This window comes from Branchiostoma floridae, unplaced genomic scaffold (assembly GCF_000003815.2).
Source record: "Branchiostoma floridae strain S238N-H82 unplaced genomic scaffold, Bfl_VNyyK Sc7u5tJ_1489, whole genome shotgun sequence".
Lineage (NCBI taxonomy): Eukaryota > Metazoa > Chordata > Leptocardii > Amphioxiformes > Branchiostomatidae > Branchiostoma > Branchiostoma floridae.
Genome location: NW_023365728.1, coordinates 111,640 through 127,911, shown reverse-complemented (window position 1 = coordinate 127,911; position 16,272 = coordinate 111,640). Strand labels below are relative to the sequence as shown.

Sequence of the window (16,272 nt, the reverse complement as noted above, 5' to 3'; positions counted from 1 at the left end):
TTTTGAACTTGACACCGCCGAAATGCGCTGATAGTCGCCTAGGGGCGCCAATGTAACCCGGTACTTGGTGCGTGTCCGTTCGAATTCGTTTTGGTCCTAACACATCTATTACATAATATGTCTCGCCAAGTTAGTTTCGATGATTTTTTTTTATCATTTCACACTGGTTTTAAGTCAGTGGTAATACTGCATTTTATCACTTATTTTAATGCTTCTAAATAACCACATTTCTGAAAAGATAGATGCAATTTGTTGTTAATAAAAATGTTCTCAATGCCTCTGGCTATTCAGCTTCAATGAATAAAGACTTCGAACGGAAGCCTCGATACATTTGCTTATTCTTCAAGCAGATGTTGAGTCGCGGAGATATAGTAGTAGTTGGAAATATCCAGACTCACAGACCCCTGCAACTTACAGCCACATTCACAGCAGTCATCACGACAGGGACGAACGGAAACTGCCTTGACCATACTGAAAGGTGAGGAGAAGTTGAATTTGTCTAACGATAGTTTATCTTGTATCTGTTAACTGTATGTCTTCAACTCTTGTTGTGACCTATACTTATAATGATTAGCCCTCCCGGTGTGGCAAAAAGGTGCAATTTACAAGGTAACGAGAAAGTGATGAAAACCCCCACAGCATCACATTCCCGTTTTTATTGGGCTATAACTAAATCAAAAGGAAGCAAAACTATTTTTCATTCTTTAAAGTTTTTTGAAACTCATAAAACAAAAGAAAAAGAGAGAAATGATGTGTCAAGCTACCCCCGTCAAGTTACTTGTCCGCCTTGTGCCCACCACCCAAACCTGCCAACTAACACTACCCGGATCGTAAAACATCCAGAACAACCTTACAAGCAATTTAAACTCAGATAATGTTTTAAAGAAAAAAGATTACCGACTGTGTCCTAGTTTTGGCCCCAACAGGTATTGTTGGACAGGTAAACTCGGACAGTTAAACTGACAGGTAAACCGTACTTTTTAGATATTTGCCAGCTTCAGCTTCGATGGTTTAGTCACTTCATATTTCCAAACCGTAGCCCGGAAACGATCGCGAAAAATATATTTATACGTAAAAAGAAACACATAATGCACACGACTATTCTCTTTACGTCTTGTGTAGTTTGGTGTCTTTTATATCAAACTTTTCGTTCCCGAAAGCTGCCTGACCGTGCCCCGGTTTGGAAATGTGACGTAGGCCTGACACGTTACATCAAGGATTCTGATTAACGACAGTTATGAAACTAAGAACAGATGCGGTTTATCCTTGCCGATTTAGATGTTCTCACAAACACGTGACTGATTGTGTCCTAGATGTGGTCCCAGCAGGTATTGTGCACAGGACAGGACAGGTAACCAGCAGGTATAATACACAGGACAGGTAACCCGACAGGTAAATAGAACTACCGAAGCGAACCGTAATTTAGACAAATTGACACCTAGGGGCATGCGCGACAACTCGGAGATATATCAGGACAGGAGAGTTACATCAGCCGAAACATAAATCTGTACAGTTCCGTAGAACTGCAGTTAAAAGTCAAAGCTCATGTTTGGTTTGGTACAAACGTGGATTACAAGATTCTTTATTCATAGTCGACGCTTCGGTGCAGCCTGCCGCCTTTCTCCAGAACTCGCCCTGAGGAAGGTGGCAGACGGAGACCGACACATCGCTGTTATGATTATGCATTGTGATGAATAAAGAACCTAGTTATCTAGTGATTATTCTCAAACCCGATGGAATCATTCCTGGAGGGTTTCTTGACTACAGTTCCTAAGAAATTGCAGTTAGAACTTTTAGCTTTGAGTTTGAGACCAGGGTCAGATTTACAGTCGAACCGCAGAACTGACCCGCAGCTAAATTGAAAGGTCGTGTGTAACGAGTCGGCAACAATGTAACAAAATACTTACGCTGTTAAACCTAAAGCGGTAATTTTATCATGGTCTTAGAACAAAAATCTGAATGAGGTAGAAAAAGCGGACGTTCGGCTGCTGTGCCATAACAAGCCACTAGAGGCCCCAAAATGTAATCGTTTGGAGGTCTCATCTAAACCTACGGATTTGGATTAATATCAATACAATCCATCCAGACATTCTCGTGCTATCGCGTTTACACACACAAACACACACATACACACATACACACACACACGTACACACACACACACACACACACACACACACACACACACACACACACACACACACACACACACACACACACACACACACACACACACACAAACACACACATACACACAAACACAAACAAACAGACGGACGAACACACGCTCCCGACAACATCACCTTCTTGGCTAGGGTAACAACAAGTGGCCCCACCACCAATTCCCGCACCTCAGCAGGTACAACAGGTGTGAACTGACGTTAACGTTTCCTCACCTGTACGGAAAGCGTCGGCTCCCGGGAAGGCGTCCAGGATGGCGACGTACGTCACGGCGAAGTTGTTCTGGATGCCAAAGACGACACCTGACGTCCAGAACGCCGCGAAGCACACCACCCAGCCGTACCCGCCGTCAGGTGGGCCCGCCGGCCGACCGTGTCTCTTCATGCTGCACGGTATTACCGACGGTTCAGTCCTCAGTAATGTCCTGTATTAAGTGTATACATGAGTATCGCCTGGTCTCCAGCCATTCAGGTCAAATCTCAGACCCTTCAGTCCTCAGTAATGTACATGAGTGTCGCCTGGACTCTAGCCACTCCGCCGGTGTAGCTGGCTTAAATCTGAGACGTTTTAGCCCTCAGTAATGTACATGGGAGACGTGCGACCGGGTTTTAAACCTCAGACCTCAGTTATGTCCTGCATACATGTGTCTCCAGAGCCCCGACTGTGCAAGCGGGTTTAAACTTCAGACCCTCAGTAATGTACATGGGTGTCGCCTGGGTTCCAGCCACTCCAGTGCGAGTGGTGTTTTAAATCTCAGATCGTTCAGTCCAGCCACTCGGTGAGGCGGGTTTAAACCTCAGACCTTTGGGCTGACCCCGCGGCCGATTCCCGTACCTCAGGTGGACGTCGTGACGTCATCTGGTACCGCAAACTTTACCTAGCCTTCACCAGGCCTTCCTAAGGGGGTACGGTGATCGTAGAAAAAATCGGGAAATTGGTCGGGGGAGTCAGTCCACGCTAATTAAGATTATGTTTCCCCTTCTGCTGTGCGGCCGGCTATCTCCTCTGGTAGCAAAACTCCTCTGGCAAGTTACTCTCCCTATAACAGCCAGTGTAGTCAGTCTGGTAGAGACTAACCTTCACCCAAACGTCGGTCAAAGTGCGTGCAGGTGACCTCAGCTGCACACCTGGTCCGAGCAGCGCCTGACCCCAGGACTGGGCAGGTACGGTGGGAAGTGTCGCCACCAAGGGGCAACACCTGGTGACTCCTCCCCCGATTGAGTGCCACACACCGTGATTGACAGTGATGACACCAACATGCTGACAGTCACAACCTTAACTGGTCCGTCCAAAACAAACCACACCGTACGTTACGTTTGGAAAAGCTCCTTGCTGATACAAATATTACTTACTGGGTAATTCTATTACATCCTTTAATATCTGCTTGATTCAGACATAGTATATGACTACGAGTCTAATCGCCAACGTTGCAAATGTCCTGTGGTAATGTCTAATGATATGTTATGATACTATGTTGACTTCTGTACAATGTTTGAAGTATGTATTGTTAATGTTACTGTTCATCATGTAACCAGGATTACCTAAAAAGCAGGTTTGATAGACATGAGCCGTAGATAAGTAAAGTGTAAAGTCTAAATACGGTGTCTTCTACGTGTATTGAAGGGCACATATACAAATAAAAAACTTATCTAATGATTCATGAGGCTAAAAGCCATTCTTATCCACTGGTCAAAGCTGTACATGTGTCCATATATCATTACATAAGTAAGTCTTTTTCCCATAAGATAAATCAACCCATATATTGGCCCTGACAGTCCGAAGTGCGTGCTGGCTGACCAGGTGTGGAATCCTGACTACCTGTAAAACGTCTGTCCGGTGATGCCTGTAGGTAACACCTCAGGGCACAGTCAGGGATCTATTACAGCTGGCCATTCAAATCATCGTCTTTGAACAAATTAAATGTTAAGCTAGACTCAAAGCAAACTGTAATTTGTACCTTCGTGCTTGTATTTTATGATTTTTTTTCTCTACAATCCAGAAGTGACGTTACCTGTTTCCCGAGCATGTGAGGTGTGCCATGATTGGTTGGAGGATGAGTGACGTGTGGCATGATTGACGTGTACCGTGGGACCGGTCATCAATCTCCGCAAATAGCTCCAACTGTCCTGCTTTGTTTGGGGGTAAACTTTAGCTGCAGGCGAAACTATCCCGAGAGAATCCCTTTGTCAGCATAATGCTATCGAAGTTGTTTTGTTACGAAAGGCTGTGAAGTTTCTTTAAAACGCAACGATCTCCTCCGGTTTACGAGAATTGAGAAGTGTGAAAGAAAAGCTCTAGTTGTCGATTCATGTGTGTGAGCAGTTCGTTCAACCTGTGTCGGCAAGTGATGTAGATTTTATGAATCATCGCGTGTGTTTTGTGTTTGGGGAGCTTTTGAAAGAAATAGGCAGCCCCCATAAATTATCAGAGACCAATCCGAAATAATGTTCAATTATGAAACTGTTATGAGACTGTTCACTACGAATTTGACTTATTCTGTTACTGTTACTGCGGTGTACTCCTGTAGCGGTCAGGAAAACAGGTGAAATTTCACAAACGGAAGGGTGTGTGTGTGGGGGGGGGTGGGGGGGGGTGGGGGGGATTGTCCAAAAAAGTCGTCGGAATGAACTTCCAGCCGACAGACAGTATTGAGGTTAGACATCCAGGTATCCGTAAAATACGCCAGATCAAGGAATGATTTTGGAAACGGTCAGACATTTCAGGTAGCATCCACTACCTTTTGTTAGTGTCACTGTTGGAAAATACTCAGCACAAACTGGAGGCGCAACCACCTGTCCCGGCTGGTACAAAAGCGCCACCTGTCGCTCAACCTACGAAGTCCAGGCCAGGACCGGTAATGCGCGGCAATTGTAAGGTTAGTTCTTGAAACGTTTGCCCAGCACACCAGTTATGTTCTTATTGATAAGAAGCAGCCCGGTACCCTGAGGAGGTAAGTTATCTTATGTTCTTTAGAAGTTGGTTGACCAGAACTGGTGTTGTGATTGGTGTGCGGGTGTGGCACTATAAAGTCATATTTAACTCCCTTGTGCTGTGGACCTGTCATCAATTAAACAGACCTTCCCACACCCATGTACACAATAATACAGCATCACACTGAGAATGAATAAGGACCAGAACATTATCTTTGGTTGCAAGTTTTATTCCAAGATAGTTCATGACGGTCGATGGCGACATGTTGCGATGTTTTAACAAAACATTACACGGTTTTGCTGCGACAATGACAGCAATGCCCTAATATTTCTCACAGCTCTTGTTGCTAAAGAGGGCACAAAGTCTGGAAGTTCTGACACTCACCATATGTTGTTTGTACCAAACAAAACCCCTATAATAGAGAATGTTACTTGTCAGCATTGTAGACTAAATTTATGTTGGATTAAGCAATTTCTGATAACTGGGTGTGATCAGATGTAGTTAGAGCAAATGCAGTAATCAATTTGGCCTGATTTTCATAGACGAAGCCTTCAGGGATCGAATCCTGTGTCTCCAGGTGTACCAAAACATGCCTTCCAAGACTTGGCACCAGTAGCCCACACAGTCGCCCAGGTAGCGGCCGTTCAGGTTGGAGTCGGTGCACTTATAACCTCTAAACCACCAGCCGGCCTGACCGTGCCACTGGGAACAATGGAGTCTGTCGATATCGTTGTCCCTGTCCAAAGTAGAGAACCACCACCCGTCGTTAGTCCTCATGCTGTTCCCCGCGGTGCCCGAATAGCCGGAAATGTGCAGCCGGTACTGGTCCGACTCACTGGACACCCTGGATGGGGAAAGTATTGCACATAAATGTAAGTGACGTTGTTTTCTGAAAGCTAATAAACTACGTAATATTTGGACAATACAAAAAGTTGATTTTCTTACCATTTTTTTTACATAGAAAGCTAAATCTAGTAACCCTTTAGCGTTGAATACCAAGGTTCAGTGAGAGAAGTTCAACATCCGTGCATCATAGTTTTATTCATACAAACATGTCTGCAAATTGTGATCTTCCTACATGGACCTCCATGCTTCCCAGGGAAACACGCCCACATCTGGATTATCGCTGTCTTGTGTGCCTGACTGCACAGTGGGGTGTCTGATGACAGTTTCACCAGTTTTTGTAAAACGTAATCTTCAGTGCAAAATTTCTTGCAGTTTTGAAGGAATTTAACCTCAGCTTATTGATACGCTACAAAATAGACTAAGTGCATGATTATATCCTTTTCTGAAGTGAAAAAAATTGATTTTAATAAGCCCACCAAAACAAGAATGGAATCTTCCAGAACACCCCTATCTATGCAAAATGGACTTGTCTATGTGACGGATGTTCCATTGCTAGTGCTTGATATAGCTGCCCATAAGGCAGAACCAAACTGCACATCAGTTAGCTTTTTCATGACAGAGGAAGACAAAACTTGCAAAAAATGCCAAATAAAGGTAAATAATCAGTGACACCTGGTGTTGACAAATTTCAGATTTGCCATTGGAAAAGCTGCAGCGCCCCCTATTTAGGTTTGTGACATTGCAGTTGGTGCCTCGCACAAATGTTGGGACTGGTCAATATCAAATTAACAGCAACTTGTCTCAAGCTGCTTAGAATTCAAAAGATTCAAAAGGTAAAATTAAGCAGTTTTGTCATTGTTTCTGATACATTACAAACTCTAGTAAGCGATGATTTTTTTTTACTACTGTTTGGGGCCTTTTATGCTTATGATTCTGAAAATTTGCATGAGATCTTGCAGGTAGATTTAGCGAAGTGCATGTACAATTTTAGCAAAAAGGAGATTATCTGATGAGAGGTTGAGGTAAACACAGAACCAGTTTACTTCACTTTTAATGCAAGTGATTGTCTTCTCTCAATATACATAATATCATGTACTGTTGACAAGAAGGAGTTAATATCGATGGCACAAACCTGAAGGAGCTGTACTCTTCGTAAGCTGTATTATATAAGTCAAACCCGCTATAATCCACCAAGTCTACACGCAGGGTATAATCCGTCTGACTGGTCAGCAGGTGGATGTTGTCGTTCCCCAGCCAGTACTCCCCGCTCAGGTTCCCAAAGCCCAGTTTGTACTCCTCCCAGGTCCGGTTGAAGGGAACCGACCCGTCCTGCCGCCGCTGGATCACAGTCCACCCGCCTCCTGTACAAAATGTACAGTTACGTGTCAGGGTGCCAAAAGGACAAACACTCACATGTAAATGTGATAAGAACGAATCGACATTGGTTTTCTATCAAAATAGCCATTCTACCAATAAGAGAGTGCATAGTGATATCGCATTTCTGCAATTGAGTTTGCATCTGCATTTTTGGGACAGGTGAGTGGGCTGTGCCTTGTGTTATGTGGTTTAATGGGGAACTCAAACAGGTGTATGTTAACGACATACCTGAGTATAGGACAGATCCACGTGTGTCGTTCAACAATAAACAGTATTTACCTGCTGTCTCCATATCACAGTAGGCCTGTACTCCGGAGGTGAGGGTGTAGACTCCACTGGTCGTCTGTCCAGAAGCATGCAGTGCAGAACAGTCCACCTCTGGGAAATGGTAAGTAGCAGGGGACAGAGCTAATGTTAGCTTGCTATAGGAAAACGCCATCTGAAGATAAAGTGTTGATGTGTTGAAGTTTGTACGTACCATGATGAAAACATTGTTAATGTATCACAGTGGGGAAGGTCCATCAGTATAGGCCACAGGAAACCATCTTACATTTACACACAGGAGGACATTATTTGTATAATTCATGACATCTATGAGATACATCACTAAAAAGGTAAACAAAACATCATTTGACAAAGGTGACACACCTGTGACATCAGACAACTCACGCACGACAGGAGAACGTGCAGCATCAGGACCGTGAGATGCTTGACTTACCTGTGGGAGGAGCTGTAGTCGTGGTTACCACAGGTGTGACTTCTGGTGTGACTTGTGGAGCCTCAGGTGTGACCTGTGGGTTTGCAGCTGGCCTGATTTTCATAGACACAGACTTCAGGGAGTATCTCCCGTTTCTCCAGGGGTACCACACCACACCTTGCAGGTACAGACAGGAGTACCCACAGTTGCCCAGGTAGCGGCCGTTGAGGTAGGACAGGCCGCAGGCCTCAAACCACCAGCCGGCCTCTCCGAGCTGCTGGGAACAATGGACACCCCTATAGGCATCATTGTCCCTGTCCACAGTGGAGAACCTCTGCCCGTTGTTGGAGGACAGGCCAGTCATGGAGTCTCCCGCGGTGCCTGAATACCCGGAAATGTGCAGCCGGTACCCGTTAGACTCACCGGACACCCTGGATGGAGACATTAATGGACCCAAATGTAAGCTATGAATTTCTCTGAATTCTGAACAGAAAAATGCTTTCAAATAAATGAAAAAAATAAAATAAAGAAGCAAGTTCCACGGAACTTCCTAACTGTAAAAAAAATAAAAGAAATGACCAACCTGAAGAGACTGTATTCTGCGTAAGCTGTCTGACCTCCCCAGTCCATCAAATCCACACGCAGGGTGAAGTTCTCCTGGCTGGTCAGCAGGTGGATGTTGTCGTTCCCCAGCCAGTACTCCCCGCTCGTGTTCCCAAAGCCCAGTTTGTACTCCTCCCAGGTCCGGTTGAAGGGAACCGACCCGTCCTGCCGCCGCTGGATCACAGTCCACCCGCCTCCTGTACAAAATGTACAGTTACTTGTCAGGGTGCCAAAAGGACAAACACTCACATGTAAATGTGATAAGAACGAATCGACATTGGTTTTCTATCAAAATAGCCATTCTACCAATAGGAGAGTGCATAGTGATATCGCATTTCTGCAATTGAGTTTGCATCTGCATTTTTGGGACAGGTGAGTGGGCTGTGCCTTGTGTGATGTGGTTTAATGGGGAACTCAAACAGGTGTATGTTAATGACATATCTGAGTATAGGACAGATCCACGTGTGTCGTTCAACAATAAACTGTATTTACCTGCTGTCTCCATATCACAGTAGGCCTGTACTCCGGAGGTGAGGGTGTAGACTCCACTGGTCGTCTGTCCAGAAGCATGCAGTGCAGAACAGTCCACCCCTGGGAAATTGTAAGAAGCAGGGAACAGAGTTTATGTTAGCTTGCTATAGAACAACGCCATCTGAAGATAAAGTGTTGATGTGTTGGAGTTTGTAGACTTACTTACTTACTTGGGCCCTTTGTTCCGGTCAGAACATAGGCCACCGATGATGGTCCTCCATTGTACCCTCCTCTGGGCTTTCTTCCTCAGATCCTGCCAGCTGTTGCTGATACTCTTCATCTCTTCCTCCGTATCTCTCCTCCAGCTATTCCTGGGCCTCCCCCTCTTCCGCTTGCCCTGAGGGTTCCAAGTCAGAGCCTGGTGTGTAATGCTGGATGTTGGCTTCCGGAGAGTGTGCCCTATCCAGGACCACTTCCTCTTGAGTATCTGACTGACCACTGGTTCTTGTCCTGCTCTGTCCCACAGCTCCAGGTTGCTGATCCTGTCTGACCACTTGATTTTAAAGATCCTTCTCAGACAAGTGTTAATGAAGGTTTGTATCCTGTGCTGCGTTGCTTTTGTTGTTCTCCAGGTCTCGGATCCATAGAGCAGTACTGACTTAATGTTGGAGTTGAAGATGCGGAGTTTGGTGGCTACCCGTATCACCCTGGAGGCCCAGACGTTCTTCAGCATGATGAAAGCTGCTCTCGCTTTCCCTATCCTAGCTGTAACATCCTTATCCGTGCCCCCGTGGTGGTCTACCACACTTCCCAGGTAAACAAAGGACTCTGTCTCCTTCACTTCTTCACCTCCAATTGTGACTGGTGTACTGTTTGTAGTGTTGATTTTCATGAGTTCTGTCTTCTTTCTACTGATCTTGAGCCCTGTACTCAGTGATGTTGCATCCAGATGGGCTGTTTTATCCTGCATCTGTTTGTGGTTGTGTGAGAGAAGTGCCAGGTCGTCGGCAAAGTCCAGGTCTTCTAGCTGTGACCAGAGCGTCCACTGGATCCCATTTCTCTTCCCCTTTGTAGTTGTCCTCATAATCCAGTCAACACTCAGGAGGAAAAGAAGCGGTGATAGTAAGCATCCCTGCCTTACTCCTGTGTTCACGTCAAAGCTTTCTGTCAGTTGTCCTGCATGTGCTACTCTACACTTCATATCCTCATATGTGCTCTGGATTAAAGATATGAACTTCTGTGGTAATCCGTAGTGTTTCAGCAACTTCCACAAGGTGGCTCTGTCTATGCTGTCGAAGGCCTTTTCGTAGTCTATGAAGTTGATGTATAGAGGGGAGTTCCATTCCAGTGACTGTTCTATTATGATGCGTAAGGTGGCAATCTGATCGGCACAGGACCTGTTCTTGCGGAAGCCTGCCTGCTCATCCCGCAGCTTCGCATCCACTGCATCCCTCATTCTCCACAGGAGAATTCTGTTAAAGACTTTCCCTGCTGTTGATAGCAGCATGATCCCCCTGTAGTTGCTACAGTTGCTCAGATCTCCCTTCTTTGGTAGTTTGACAAGAATGCCTTCTCTCCACTCAGAGGGAACTTGCTCCTCCTCCCATATTCTACCAAAAAGACTATGTAGCATGTTGACTGAGCCTGCTATGTCTGCTTTGAGGGCTTCTGCCGGCACTTCATCTGGTCCTGCTGACTTTCCATTCTTTAGGGACATGATGGCTTTCTTGATCTCTATCTTTGTGGGTTTGCCAGAGTGTTGATGGGTAGCTCTGAGTCAGCCGGTGGGATGTCTGGCGGTGCTTCAGGTGCTGGTCTGTTTAACAGTTCTTTGAAATGCTCTGCCCATCTTCTCAGTTGTTCTTCTGTTGTTGTGAGTGGGTTACCCTCTTTGTCCTTCACAGGCTTGTCTACTTGTTGGAATTTACCTGCTAGTTTCCTTGTTGTCATGTAGAGGTCTCTCAGGTTTCCCTTCCCCGCTGCTTCCTCTGCCTGTCTAGCTAGGTCCTCAAAATGGTCCCTCTTATCCTTCTTGATGCTCTTTTTGACCTCCTTGTCAGCAGCTGTGTATGCTTCCTGTGCCTTCATCTTCTCTGATCGTGTCCGGCTTGTGTTCAGTACAGTTTTCTTTTGCTTCCTTGTTTCCAGCTTCTGTAGAGTGCTGAAGGAGATCCACTCCTTGTGTTCTGGTTTCTTCTTACCTAAGACCTCTTCACATGTGTCCAGCCACCCCTTCTTGACCTGTTGCCACTGGTTCTCAATGTCTGTATCCTCCTCTTTAAAGAGTTCCTGCAGAGGTTGGAACCTGTTAGACAGGCTTAGCTTGAATGATGTCTGGATGTCTTTGTCCTTAAGCAGGCCTACGTTGAATCTTTTGCGGGGGTTGGTGTTTGTGGAATACTTCTTCAGCCTCAGTCGTGCTGACATCACCAGAAGGTGGTGGTCTGATGACACATCTGCTCCCCTCATCACCCTTACATCACTCCACAGTCGTCGGAACTTCTGGTTAATGCACATGTGGTCGATTTGGTTTTCTGTAACATGGTCCGGTGATCTCCATGTGGCCTTGTGTATTCTCTTGTGCATGAAGATGCTTCCTCCAATCACCAGTTGGTTGAGCGAACACAGGTCTGTAAACCTTTCCCCATTGTCATTCATCTTTCCTAGTCCTTCCATTCCCATTACCTCCTCATGACCCGTGTTATCCGCTCCTACCTTGGCATTGAGGTCCCCCATAAGTAAAGTGATGTCCTTGTTTCTGTTCTTATCCAAGACAGCTTGGAGTTGCTGGTAGAATGCGTCCTTCTTCTCTTCCTCTGCATCATTAGTAGGTGCATAGCACTGTATGACATTCATGTTGATGTTGCTTTTCTTGGTGGCAAACTTGGCAGTAATGATGCGTGAGCTGACAGGTTCCCAGCCAATGAGTGCCCTCTGTGCTTCCTGTGACAGCATCATGGCGACTCCCTCTGTGTGGGGAGCTCCATCTTCTGTGTGTCCAGAGTACAGTAGCGTCTCTCCTGTAGCTAGCCTCAGCTGCCCAGCCTGTAGCCATCTTGTTTCACTCAGCCCTAGTAGTGAGATATTGTAGCTCCTCATTTCCTTTGCTACCTGTGCTGTCCTCCCTGTTTCGTACATAGTTCTTACATTCCATGTACCTATCTTTGTGGTTGTCTTGGGCGTCAGAAGGGGAGTCGGCCTTGCAGCTTCCTTGCGGCTTTCACTGCCCTGCGTCATAAGCCCCCTTTGTGGAGACCCTTCCTTGCCCATGACGGGTTTTTGGATTCTTATCATCGGTGCTTCTGTAACTGGTGGCTGTTTTACAGGTAGGGTAGTTGACCCTACGCCAACCCATTTTAACCTCTTGGGTGAGGGGCGAGGTCCATCCTTTAGCGACTACCCAAGCTCCACCCCCTCATTCGAGGTTACAGAGTAGGAACGTGCCACCTACCCCGGGACTAGGAGATTGGTACATTCGGGCTCTCACACCACGACAAGGCGGATGGACGGGGAGCCGATGTTAGGGCATCCCAGAGAGAGTTTGTAGACACCATGGTGGAAACAGTACAGGCAAAAGGAAACCGTCCTACATTTACACCTTATTTGCATAATCCATGAGAATAAGATCACTCCAAAAAGTAAACATCACTTGATGAAGGTATGTCATACATACCATAATCAATAATACATGCTTACTTGATATTGTACACTTTGGCTAAATGTTCCTTACTTTGTGCGTACAGAACATCCTACCAAAATCATGCATATATGTTTCCCCCATTGAGGTCTGCACAACCCAACGGTGACGTCAGACGTGTAAGGCACGAGAACGTGCAGCATCAGGACCGTGAGACTCACCTGTGGGAGGAGCTGTAGCCATGGTTACCACAGGTGTGACCTGTGGTGCCTCAGGTGTGACCTGTGGTGCCTCAGGTGTGACCTGTGGTGCCTCAGGTGTGACCTGTGGTGCCTCAGGTGTGACCTGTGGTGCCTCAGGTGTGACCTGTGGTGCCTCAGGTGTGACTTGTGGTGCCTCAGGTGTGACCTGTGGTGCCTCAGGTGTGACCTGTGGTGCTTCAGGTGTGACCTGTGGTGCCTCAGGTGTGACCTGTGGTGCCTCAGGTGTGACCTGTGGTGCCTCAGGTGTGACCTGTGGTGCCTCAGGTGTGACCTGTGGTGCCTCAGGTGTGACCTGTGGTGCCTCAGGTGTGACCTCTGGTGCTTCAGGTGTGACCTCTGGTGCCTCAGGTGTGACCTGTGGTGCCTCAGGTGTGACCTGCGGTGCCTCAGGTGTAACCCGTGGGTCTGCAGTCGTGGTTACGGGGGTTGCAGTGGTTGACTCCGTACAGGAACACTGTAAATAAGGTGAATGAATATGATGTTGTGACAAAGTTAAGGGGTTTATGTGGCATCCGGACAAGAAAAGTAAAAGACATTAACAAGGTGCATGTTAAGAATACTATCACACCAACTTCTATCAGTTGAAACAAATTGCAGAACATGGGATGACTTCATTGCAAAACATGTCGGCTAGCTAGAATCTAGTATTCTAGCTAGCCGACATCTTTTGCAATGCAGTAGTCTGCTCTGAAAAAAAATTACTAATAGCAGAGCTCAATTTTGAATTTTGAAATACAATGTAGTGTAATGCCCATTGTGACAGGTTATTGTAATGATTCAAAGGCTCAAAGCCGTTTGGCATGGTCGGTCGGAGATGCTTGAACCCCACTGTTACACATTCACCTACGTTGTACAACACAGTAGATCCCAAGGGGTTGCATGTCATATTAAGAGCCTGCATTAAGTTAATTAGCTTGAGAGGGCGTTCTAGATTTTGATTCTGAAGCTTCTCGACACATTATGCAAACTCTTACCACTGGATATTACAACAATATCTTGATTTATCAACAGTATCTTGATCAAATTTGTTTCTTTGTTTATTTATTCAACCAGGGGTGATACATATCGCCTTGAATCGGCGTTTTTCAATGTTGACCTTGGGGCAAGAAAACTAGCAATTGACTCAAATCACAAAGCAAAGTAACTTGGAAATGAGATGCTTTTTGAATAACTACATTCTAGTCTCATATCGCAATATAAGTAAGCAATCCTACAACATCCACTGATTTGAAAAGCCACATGTCAGGTCACGCACAGGTACTTGAATTAAGTTAAAACTGCATTGTGTACTTTCTTTTTTTCTAAAGTTCGTAGGTTCGTAGGGCCTGATGTTACCATCATGAAGATGAAGAGCGGCCCATAGCGATAACTGTGGCAGTATATCTTCTCCCTAAGTCAGAAACATCAAGCTTTGGCAAGCTTGCATTGACTTCACTGACTCAATAGGCGAAGCGGGGGTTACGAGGCTGCACGGGAAATCCCCTACCCCATTTTGGCCGGAATGGTTTTATCCGCTCACACCGCACCATCGCACACGTGGCAGGTTCTTTTACGTGCTCGAGGTGTGGCTCTCCCCGAACACGGGGCCTCCATTTCACGTCCTATCCGAGGAACGGCCCTAGACGGTACTCATTTTCACCTAAGTAATGTGAGGAAAGTCGTGTAAAGTGCCTTTTTCAAAGGCACAAGAGTTCGCACGGCAGCCGGATTCAAACCCGCGACCTCTCGGTCACGAGGCAAACACGCCGCCACTGCGCCACACGCTCCCACACAAAGATGTGTAACCTGTTTCTTCATGCACTAACATCATAGTGAGGCAATTTTTTCTTTGTTCTGATGTTTACCTGCCCAGGAGGCCCGGGTGGACCCACTGGGCCTTGCGGGCCTTCTGGACCGGGCGGGCCTTGCGGACCGGGCGGGCCTTCTGGACCTTGTGGACCGACTGAACCTTCTGGACCGACTGGACCTTGTGGACCGGGTGGGCCTTGTTGTCCGTCTGCTCCATCGTTTCCAGAGTCCCCAGGTGGACCTGCTGGGCCTTGTAGTTCGGAGCAGATATCTCCATTTCCAGACAGACATCCGAGTCCTGTTAATTTCATAAGCAACAATGTACATGTATTCTTATATCTAAGACTAAGCGTCTTACTTATAAAGAGTACTAATTACAGCTACACATGCACATTCTGCCCTGAGACAATGAGAAAGTCAGCTGGGAAATAAACACAGCAAGACAGAGAGACAGAGATTAGGTATAGAAAAGAGCAACATTTGTAGGCAAATACGGGATATTTTCTATTTCCCTTCAACTACAAAAATGTACTTTTCCAAAATCACCAGCGCAAAAAAATGCAACATTCCAAAATGACATCTGACCAAAAGTGAACGATTGCAAAGTCGACATTCCAGTCCAAAATGGAGCCTTCCCGATTTGACCCCTACGGAAGAACGGATTTGCACAGGAATATCCATGCTTAATGCACCATTACCCAAATAATCACCAAGTCCAGAATTGAATTTTAGAAATTCCTCCTGGCAAGAGTAGACTCTTCCAGTGGCACCTTCATGTAAAATGGACTAATCCAGAATTACTGCAGCTCAAATATGAGCTATTCTAATATCACCTTAGCCAAAATAGAGTTGTCCAATTTCAGGTCATTCGGCAACCAAAAATGTACATTTTCATCTCTCAATTAAACATTTTTATGTAACCTATGCCAAAAGTGTTATTGAAATCCATTGGGCATATGTACATTTATGGCATACTAAATTTCAGTCTGTTGTAATTCGAGGGCACAGGAGGCCAAAACATACATTTCATTGGTCACAATATGGCCAAAATAACTCAATAAAATTATTTCTACCCTTGTGCCAAATTTCAGCTCATTTGACCCTAAATAACAGAGATAAAATACAAGAAGAAGAAACATTTATTTTACAAAACAATATCATGTATTTCACCCATACCTGTGGTATGAAATGAAATATAACTATAAAAAAGATAAAGACATGGAGATTATTTACTTTGAAGTCTGCCTTGCAGTATCCTAAGGACAGCATAAGCACTGGCTGTTGATGCCCTCCTTGATGCCCTCTTGGCTCGCTGGTGCACTTCTCCACTTTTCCAAAAGGTGGCGCTGTCTCCAAGTCGCCATCCTTCAGTTGAGCCCTCAGGGCCGAGCAGTGCAGTGGTCTGTCAACAGGGCAATTATCTTTCCGTTACAGTGAAACACTTCTTCACCTTAAAAAGTCAGGTGAAGGCCAGGCGA

General features: G+C 45.8%; 4 protein-coding genes across 4 annotated transcripts in view; all 4 read right to left on the bottom strand.

The window, feature by feature from the left end:
* LOC118407820 (monocarboxylate transporter 10-like) overlaps positions 1-2,580 on the bottom strand; it is an 8,170-nt gene extending 5,590 nt beyond the window's left edge. Inside the window, exon 1 of the mRNA XM_035808351.1 lies at positions 2,397-2,580. Coding sequence (XP_035664244.1) covers positions 2,397-2,565 — 169 coding nt within the window. The 5' untranslated portion in view covers positions 2,566-2,580. The remainder of the gene's footprint in view (positions 1-2,396) is intronic.
* A 2,744-nt stretch (positions 2,581-5,324) lies between these two features.
* On the bottom strand, positions 5,325-8,477 carry LOC118407819 (fibrinogen-like protein 1). The gene is made up of 4 exons (XM_035808350.1): positions 8,054-8,477; positions 7,615-7,713; positions 7,091-7,319; positions 5,325-5,956 (listed from the first exon to the last, which is right to left on the bottom strand). Exons 1-4 carry the CDS (start codon positions 8,475-8,477, stop codon positions 5,632-5,634), a joined length of 1,077 nt encoding a protein of 358 aa, XP_035664243.1. The 3' UTR covers positions 5,325-5,631.
* Positions 8,478-8,496: 19 nt separating this feature from the next.
* On the bottom strand, positions 8,497-9,221 carry LOC118407818 (ficolin-1-A-like). The gene is made up of 3 exons (XM_035808349.1): positions 9,128-9,221; positions 8,616-8,832; positions 8,497-8,515 (listed from the first exon to the last, which is right to left on the bottom strand). The coding sequence occupies exons 1-3, from the start codon at positions 9,138-9,140 to the stop codon at positions 8,497-8,499; spliced, it is 249 nt and encodes an 82-aa protein (XP_035664242.1). The 5' UTR covers positions 9,141-9,221.
* Positions 9,222-13,333: 4,112 nt separating this feature from the next.
* LOC118407817 overlaps positions 13,334-16,272 on the bottom strand; it is a 5,997-nt gene continuing 3,058 nt past the window's right edge. The window contains exons 3-5 of the mRNA XM_035808348.1: positions 16,028-16,196; positions 14,851-15,092; positions 13,334-13,460 (exon numbers count right to left, since the gene is read on the bottom strand). Of these exons, the coding sequence (XP_035664241.1) occupies positions 13,424-13,460; positions 14,851-15,092; positions 16,028-16,196 (448 nt within the window). The 3' untranslated portion in view covers positions 13,334-13,423. The remainder of the gene's footprint in view (positions 13,461-14,850; positions 15,093-16,027; positions 16,197-16,272) is intronic.